The sequence below is a fragment of the Pongo abelii genome, chromosome 5 (assembly GCF_028885655.2).
Source record: "Pongo abelii isolate AG06213 chromosome 5, NHGRI_mPonAbe1-v2.0_pri, whole genome shotgun sequence".
Classification (NCBI taxonomy): Eukaryota; Metazoa; Chordata; class Mammalia; order Primates; family Hominidae; genus Pongo; species Pongo abelii.
In genome coordinates this window covers 30,983,186-30,992,166 of record NC_071990.2, presented here as the reverse complement: position 1 = coordinate 30,992,166, position 8,981 = coordinate 30,983,186, and the positions used below count along the sequence as shown (strand labels likewise).

The following is an 8,981-nucleotide window of genomic DNA, read 5'->3' as shown; positions in this document are numbered from 1 at the left end:
GGACCCTGATGTCTGGGATGGAGAAACCTGGAGATAGGTGGAGGCCCAAACAGTCTCTTACAGTCAGTCTATGTTGCTTCATCTGAGCTGGAGGCTGAGAGGCCAGTCACAAAACAACCCTGCCAGCTACCAATGTTTGGGCATTTCTATGTACTGAAGAATGTACTAAGCACCTCACCTATGAGTTATCACCTGTCACCCTCACTTTACAGATGAGGATAAATGAGCCTCAGATCAGGGAGTGACTTGCCCTGGTAAGTGGCAGAGACCAGACTTGGCCCTTCCGGGCCCACATGACACAAAAGCCCATGCACTTGGGCAAACCCACAGCATCTGGGAGACAAGTGGAGGAAGTGCCATTTTATTTACAATAACTTGTTTACCACCCTCCCACAGCCGACTGAGGGGGCACCACAGAGGAGGGTTCTGCACCTGCCCTGAGGGGAGAGAATCAGAGGGCCTTGGGGGCTCAAGAGCCAGCCTGAGGGGGCTCCCTGTGGAGGGAAGTGAGAAGGGAAGCCGTGAGCAGACTGTCCTCAGCTAAAGAGCTTCTCTGATCGTCGGGGAGGAGGGTGGGACTAGGAAGAGAGGGTGAGGGGCAGGGGTTCCAGCTGTCCAGACCTGGGCTCCGTGAGAGCTGGAAGGTGCCTGCAGGCCACTTAGCCCTGGTCCTTCCTTCTACAGATGAGAAAACTGCCCTCGGAGAAGCTGGGCACCTTCCCGCAGTCTGCATGGCTGGCGGCAGGACAGAGAGCAGAAACTTGTGACTGACAGTGGACTCCTCCTTACGCTGTGGGTGGAAGAGACCTGGGGGGCCAGTGACCCCAGGAATCTACCTGCAGGAAATGGTCCCAGCTAGGGTGAATGGGATAGGGGAGTCTGGGAATGAGACTATTTGGGAGAGGAAGAAGGAAGGCCAAAGGGTAGGCGCTCAGCTGCCCCTGCCCCACCTTTCATTTGACAGAGTAGCGCTGGCTGGCAGCCTCCCCCTCATGGCGGCAGCTGTAAGGGGTCACGGAGCCACAGCCACACCCCAGATTCATCTCCCTCGGGAATTGGCAGGCCTGTGAGATGAGGGGAGGGTACGATGGGTTAATCTAGGGACCTGGGAACCTGCTGCTCAGCCCAGCTCTTCCCGTGAACTGCTGCTTCCCCTCGGCAACCCAGGCACTCAGCGTTCCTCTTTGAGCAAAAACAGTAATAATAATGAATAAGTCTGTATATTGAGCACTTACAATAATACATGCCAAGCACCATTAGTGCTCTCTCTGCATAAGTTTATTTGATCCTCCCAACCACCCTTTGAGATGGATGCCATCGTTCTCATTTCATCCAGGACTCAATTACCTCATCTGTAAAATGAGGAGTAATATTTCCTCTATCACTGGCTTGCTGTGAACTGAAATATGTACAGCACCTAGCACATAATCAGTGCGATGTAATATTATTATTATTCAAGTATTATTATTAATGAAGAATCCGGAGCACAGACAGGTTAAGTAACTTGCACAAGGATTCAAGCCCAGGTGAATGTGGCTCCACAGAACTGGTCCTTCCTTGCCTAGAGCTGAGTTGAGTGCTTCCACGCGCCAGTCAGCCTCCAGCACTCCCCCGCCTCTTTCAGTGGCCCCAACACCCCGTCCCTGCCAGATGGGTGTTTTTCTCGGCCACTGAGACAAGGGCTGTCTTTCCCCTCCCTGCAACAAGCCCTGCAAGCTGTCATTCCCCTCCCCAAAGCCCTGTTCTCCTCTGAATCCTGGGGCACCAGGTCCCAGCCCCACTGGCACAGGGATCCCACACATTGGACCACGGCGTTGCTCACCTTCTTGATACCGTACATTAGGCTGACAATTGCTGCCACCAAAGTGAGAGTGATCAACACAATGGCCCAGTCTGAGACAGAGTCCTTCTGGGGCTTCGGGACCTGGGGCACAAAAACAGGGCCAGTGACTGAGGTAAGTGGTGCCTCCAGCCCCCCAGACCCCCACTGCCCTCTGACTCTCCATCTTTCTTTCTGTGACTGATGTCTCTGACTCTGAGACCTCATCTCCCTGGTGTTTTCTCCTATCACCTTGGGAGCAGAATCTCAGCGGGGGTGGGGGTGGGGGTTTAAAGGGCTTCAATCCAAGTCTCAATTGCCTCTTCCCTGTGGACACATCTGTCAGTCCCAGACTCATCACTGAGGTCCGCACCTCACTGTCTTTCTCAGGCCCTATTTTCTGCATCCCTGGGTCTGTGATGCTTCTGCACTGGGAGGGTCCTCAGTAGGTACTCTCCTTCCTCCAAGCCCCAGTTCTCCCCACCACTCCACCCTGATTCTTGTCTTTAAGGGGAACCAAAGCCTGGTCTCCTGTCTCCCTTCCATTCGTTTCCTGCCGTCAGACCTCCTGCGTGGTGTTCCCTAAGCTCCCCTTCTAGGAATGAAAGGGAGGGGAGGAGGAAGATGGAAGAAGGAGGGGTGATCTCTAGAAGGAATGCCTCTCGCCCTGGACAGAGAGATTAGATCATGAGGAAGAAAGATGAAAACCTTTCGAGAAAGCAGCTGGGTAACAGACATCTGGCAGTTGGTCTGACCAGAGGCCACCAAAACCTCTTTGAGCTACAGACACATCCTCAGACAGGTTTAAAACATAGTTGAAAGCAGGTGCTAATGACTATCCCTGAACTTCTCCCAAGGAGCAAGGGGTGGCTGCAGGGGAATGAGAGAGAATAGGCCCACCAACCTTTTATTGTAAGTGACCCAGTGCCTAGAAGAGTGCCTTAACTGGCCAGGATGCTGAGCCCAGGGGACGTGGTGGCCGCCCAGCCATGGTGGCAGTGGAACTCCTAAGACAGCAACACTCAGTGCTGAAGTCCCAGGCACAGTTGGAGCTGTTCCAGGAGCACTGGAGGAGGCAGGTCCTAAGAGGGCAGAGGGAAAAAACAGAAGAGATTCAAGCAAGAGCAAAGCAGAAGTCACATCAAATGCACCCATAGGCAAGACTCTAGCAAGTTTTTGGAATAAATTGATGAACTGATGTTATGAAAATCAAGACTGAGAATAACCAAGGCAGTCTCTTACAAAAAAAAGGAGAACTTACACTATTAGATCTCAAGACTTGCTACAAAGCTGTAGTCCTTAAGCACTGTGGCCCTGGAGTAAGAACTGACTGATAGGCTGGGTGCAGTGGCTTACACCTGTAATCCCAGCACTTTGGGAGGCCGAGACAGGCGGATCCCCTGAAGTCAGGAGTTCGACACCAGCCTGGCCAACATGGTAAAATCCAGTCTCTACTAAAAATACAAAAAAATTAGCTGGGTGTGGTGGCAGGCGCCTGTAATCCCAGCTACTCGGGAGGCTGAGGCAGGAGAATTGCTTGAACCCGGGAGGCGGAGGTTGCAGTGAGCCGAGATCTCGCCATTGCACTCCAGCCTGGGCAACAAGAGTGAAACTGCATCTCAAAAAAAAAAAAAAAAAAAAAACTGACCAAAAAACCCACACAAATACAGTCACTTGACTTTCAGGATAGGTGCTCACCGTTCAATGGCAGGGACGGGGAGGGTCCTTGGAAATAATGGTTCTGGATATTCATAAGAAGAAAAAATGAATTTTGACTTCCACCTCGCTCCATACACAGAAATTAATTTGAGATGGATAATAGGCTTAATTTTAAAAGCTAAAATAATAACGTTTCTGGAAGAATGCAGAGGAGAATATTTTCATGACCTTGAAGTAGCCAAAAAAGTCTTAGGATACAACAAGAACTAATCATGACAGAAAAAGGTGATGAATTGGAAAACAGAAAGAGAGGCCCTTGTATAGCCACAAAGGCAAGGGAGCTGCTTGCAATGAGGTTCTGGGAAACTGCCAGGCTTGCAGGAAGCCCCACCCCAGAGCTACAGACCGAGCTGAAGGGTTCTCCAGAGATGGGTTGAGCAACAGAAATATCACCTGATGATGTGGAGACTGTTCCTGAAGCGCTCCCAGAAACAGCTGGAGCTAAAGACTGAGGACTGCTGGGAAAACTCCCAGAGGTTGAAGAAACTGTTGAGACATTCCCAGAGGCAGTGGGGAGACTTCTAGAGATAGTGGGGACAGTTGCAGAGATAGTGGGGAGACCTCCAGAGACAGTAGGGAAACTTTTGGAAATAGTGGGGACAGTTGCAGAAACAGTGGGGAAACCTCCAGAGATAGTGGGAAGACTTCCAGAAACAGTGGGAGACTTCCAGAAACTGTGGAGAGCTCCAGGGACAGAAGGGAGACTTCCAGAGACAGTGGGGAGACTTCCAGAGACAGAGGGGAGACCTGGGGATACTATGTCAGAAGTCCCCAGTAGGGTCAGCTGAACTGTTGAAAAAAGAAGAAAAACCATAGAACAGGGTTAGAAGAGTTGGCCATCCCACTGGGTCCCAAGTTCATGTCCTCCCTCAAGACCCCCTGTCTGGGCCCGAGTGCTCACTGGGTCTGGCCAAGGCCTGCAGGCCCAGGAGCAGCACCAGTAGTGTCCATGGCACCAGTTGAAGCGTGTTGGCCAGGCCCATCTCCCAGGCTCTTTAAAGGCTCTGGGGCCTATTATGAGTCCTGGGAGAGCCAGGTGTGCCAGGGCCTCCACCAACACCAGAATCTCCATCCCCAGGGAGAGGTCACCAAGCTGTCCCAGGGGATTAACCTGTCCCAGCCTGATCCCAGGAAGCACTGAGTGAGGGGGAGAGTGAGTAAGAGCCTGTGGGCTCCCCTACCTGGCCCTTGGGCTCTTCCCAGACTAGGGTCCTGTCCCCCAGGTCTGAGTCAATCCACAGCCCAGACCCTCCTTTAAAAGGGGAGACCCAAATGTCCTATCCCAAGGTCATCCTCTTGTTCCTAGAAGTACAACCGTTGGAAGTCAGGACGTATGAGTCCCTCAGGGAAGCAGGATTTGGAAGCTGGGGTTGTAGGGGAACCATGAGGGTCTAGGACTGCATCTGACCTTCTGGAAACCTAAGGGTGGGCTGGGAAGGTCAATACCTGAGCCATCTCTCACCTAGATGGCTGCAGCTCACAGAGCTTTCCGTTCCTTTGACAAGGAAGGGGAAAGGGGAGATAAGGGGCACCAAGGAAGACACGTGTCATGTTTGGGGACAGTGTGATATGGAAGGTCAGAACCCAGCTCTGGAGCCAGACAGCCTGAATCCTCAGAAGCTCAGCACCAGGGCTGAGTCCACTGCACTGGAATCCACCACTGCTGAGCTGTGCGTTCTCTGGCAAGTCACAAGGCCTAAGTCTTAATTTCACCTCTAAAATCAGGGTAATCTAGTACCTACTTCACAGGTGCTTATGAGCTGTAAAGGAATACTTAATGATGAGCCTAGCACATGGCTGGAGAAAGTGTGGGGGAGGCCAGGTGCTGTGGCTCACGCCTGTGATTCCAGCACTCTGGGAGGCCGAGGGGGTGGATCACCTGAGGTCAGGAGTTGGAGACCAGCCTGGCCAACATGGTGAAACCTCATCTCTACTAAAAATACAAAAATTAGCCGGGTGTGGTGGCGGGTGCCTGAGATCCCAGCTACTCGGGAGGCTGAGGCAGGAGAAGAGCGCACCACTGCACCCCAGCCTGGGTGACAGGGATGAGACCCTGTCAAAAAAAAAAAAAAAAAAAAAAGGAAGGAAAGGAGGGAGGGAGGGAGGGCTCCTTCTCTTCTCCAAGGAAGATCTCTCTGCATTCCCAAATTCTACCTCCTGCTCATTCCTCCTGTGCCTGCTGCTCTTCTCCTCCATGCTTTCTTCCCACTGTGGTCTTCCTGTTGTCCTGTGCAAGTCTGGGAGTCATTGGTTGCCTCACTTTACACTTACAGTGCAGACCGGGCCTCTATCTCTGTTTCCCCATCTTGCTTTTGCTCTCCCCGCCTCTGCCCAGTGCTCTCTCTGCCTCTGTCCCTCTGTGCTCAGTCCCACTGGCTTCGGGGAAGGTGGAAAGGCTGCACAGGGGAGAGGCTGCATAGGGGAGAGGCAGATAGGAAGACGCAGGCCTGTGCCCTTGTGTGTTTAAGCGAGTTTCCATGGCTGGTGTGCCCCTGTGTCTGGCTAGAGGGATGGGTTCTAATCTCTCTGCTACTTGTTGGCTGGGTGACCTTAGCAGGTCACTTACCCTCTCTGTGCCTTACTTTCCTAGTTTCTAGAGAGGGTCAGTAACTCCCTTTGCACATCTGTCCCTGTGCTTGCCTGTCCCAGAGCTTGCCTATAGGCATCTTGGCCGGGAGTAGGTGGGTGTCCCCTTTTCATGGGTGCACAAGGCAGGGGTGGGAGGATGTCTGAGGAAACCCATGTCTCCACCTGACAATCTAGGATGCGTTAGCGCAAGTAAAACAGAATGTTCAGCAATGGAAGTTCCCATGACCAGATTTCTCATCTAGAAAGCCACCAAGGCTGGGGGAGCAGTGTTCACAGTCCATTATAGACCCAACTCCTTGTTCTACTCCTTCTCCTCTTTTCACTACTGCACTTGACTAGTCTTAAAAAAAAAAAATCCTGAGGGAGCAGGACACCTGGGTTCTGGAAGAAACTTGGCTTAATCCACCCCTCCCTTTTGGGCCCACATTCCTGAGCCCTTCGGTGTCAAGAATGATGAAAATTAACTGCAGTTAATAATTAATCTCTAAAGATCCTTGGGAGGCCCGGGCATGGGTGGGGGCCCAGACACCTGCAGGAGGGACGCCTCCCTGGTCCGTGCTTCCGTTTCCATTTCCCTGTCTGTAGGACCAGCACTCACTCCCTCAAACCTGGAGACACAAGGGAGGGGAGGGACACAGAGTAGAAGAGAGGGGACCTCCTTCTATTTTCCCCAAGAGCAAAGTGAATGGTCCTCTCCTGGGTGCTCTCTTACTGGGAGAACTGGAAAATCCAGTTGACCAGATTCCGCCTCCTATTTCCCCTCAAATACTTATGCTAAGGCTTGAGTGGGGTGTAGAAAGCAGGCCTGGTAAGGAGAGGCCACCGGGACTTCAGTGTCTCCTCCATCCCAGGAGCACGGTGGCCACTATGGGATCTGGGCTTCCCCTTGTCCTCCTCTTGACCCTCCTTGGCAGCTCACATGGAACAGGTGAGGGCTAGAGGGCAGGACTCCTGGGTCCCTGTGGCAAGAAGAGGCCAGAGAAAGGGAGTAGGACTCCATGGTCCCTGAGAGAGACAGAGACACCCCAGTCCCGAGCTTCCAAGAGGCTCTGGAGGGGCATTGTTGGGGAAGAGGAACTGTGCCGGGGAGCGTGGGCAGGAAGGTGCTGTGTCTCCGGAGGAATCAGCCCTGACTGCTGGGTCCTAAGCTGTACTTCTGGATCCGCAGGGCCAGGTATGACTTTGCAACTGAAGCTGAAGGAGTCTTTTCTGACAAATTCCTCCCATGAGTCCAGCTTCCTGGAATTGCTTGAAAAGGTAGTTCTTTGGGAGGGGAAAGGATGGGGCTGTGTGTTTGTGAGTCAGTTTGGGCCTCTGCTGGGGTCTGGATGTCTCCGTGGTGGGAATGGAGAGCTCTCTTACATCGCACCCTTTAACCCTTTTTTCCCAGCTCTGCCTCCTCCTCCATCTCCCTTCAGGGACCAGTGTCACCCTCCACCATGCAAGATCTCAACACCATGTTATCTGTAACACATGACAGCCATTGAAGCCTGTGTCCTTCTTGGCCTGGGCTTTTGGGCCGGGGATGCAGGGGGCAGGCCCTGACCCTGTCTTTCAGCAGGCCCCCACCCTCCTGAGTGGCAATAAATAAAATTCAGTATGCTGAATTCAATAACTTGCTTGACTCTGTGGGTCCCTGAGCACAGAGCTGGCAGGAAGAGGGGGTTGGATGCTCAATTCCTTGACTGTCCACCTGTTGAGCAGAGGTTTCCAGGGATGGACAGTCTCTCCCTCAACACCAGTGTCACAGGCCTAGAAGGCATCTGGGGAGTTGTTTGGGGACACTCACACACCACACACATATACGCATGCACAGGAACACACACCGAATTGAGATCTTCGGAACACCTGGGAATAAAGAGAAGCAACATTTATTGAAGTCCTACTTTTCTCCTGCATCCCTATTTCGATGCTTGCAACAGTCTTGAATGTGGCATACTAGGTATCATTATCCTATTTTACAGATAAGGAAATTGAAGCTCAGAGAGGGCAAGTCACTCACCTGGGATCTAATAGCAGTGGAGAAGTCAGGCACCAGACAGAGGTCTTGGTTTAAGCAAGATTTTTATTTCATTTCCCTTTGCTTAAGCATTGGCGCCAGGGGCTCAAAAACCAAAGAAAGAGACATAGGCAGAACACCCCCAGGACATGGTTCCCCTGACCCATGGATCCACACAGGTAATGAGGGTGGGAGGTGGGTGGGCACTCAGGTGAGAGATGAGGGGTTCAGCTTGTGAGAGGATGCCCAGCCGGGCGCAGTGCTGGGGAGGAGAGGCCAGGTGCAAACTGAGCCTGTGCTGGCTAACCACGTGAGTGTGAGGTAACACCAGCCCACACGTGAATTCCTGGGCATGTTTCTTATCCTCTTGGAGCCTCCATTTCTTCACTCGCAAAATGGGGACAATGATGGTACCTGCTGTAGTGTGACAAGTCCCCTACCAGGTTACTTAAGGGTGTATGCCGCTGCCTGAATCCTGAAGGCCAGGTGGCGAGCCAAGGTCACGGTGCCTGGCCAAGGAGCAGGTGTCCCTGAGAACCCAAACATCCTGGAGAATACCTTGGAATCCACCAAGGAAACAGTCCATTCGCACATACACAGTAGGAAAAGAGTCAGAAAATTAGCCTGAAAGCAGCTTTAGCATGGGAGGCAGCACGGATCTCTAAAGCTGTCCTGCTGCCATCCAGGAGTGCCTTGTATGTAAGTCCTAAAAAACTCATCTACTCATCAAGCTGGACTTGTCTGAGTCACTTTTTGGCCTCTCGGCTCCCTCCCAGTTTGGGGGAAGGTGTTTTTTTTTTTATTTTGTTTTGTTTTGCTTTTACACAATTCTGAGTTTTTCTCATTATTCCTGCA

At 52.2% G+C, this 8,981-nt stretch overlaps 1 protein-coding gene across 4 annotated transcripts in view; it reads left to right on the top strand.

Moving 5' to 3' along the window:
* The window catches only part of SFTA2 (surfactant associated 2), a 42,440-nt gene extending 34,700 nt beyond the window's left edge, over positions 1 to 7,740 (top strand). For 2 of the 4 annotated variants that reach the window (XR_008526723.2, XR_008526722.2), the window contains exons 4-5: positions 7,296 to 7,384; positions 7,518 to 7,683. Coding sequence is in view for 2 of the 4 variants with exons in the window: in XM_063725432.1 (XP_063581502.1) it covers positions 7,304 to 7,384; positions 7,518 to 7,604 (168 nt within the window). In the remaining 2 variants the exon portion in view is untranslated. Of the gene's footprint in view, positions 1 to 7,295; positions 7,385 to 7,517 lie in introns of all 4 variants that reach the window. The other 2 variants (XM_063725432.1, XM_063725433.1) reach the window with 1 other exon arrangement.
* Positions 7,741 to 8,981: the final 1,241 nt, after the last annotated feature.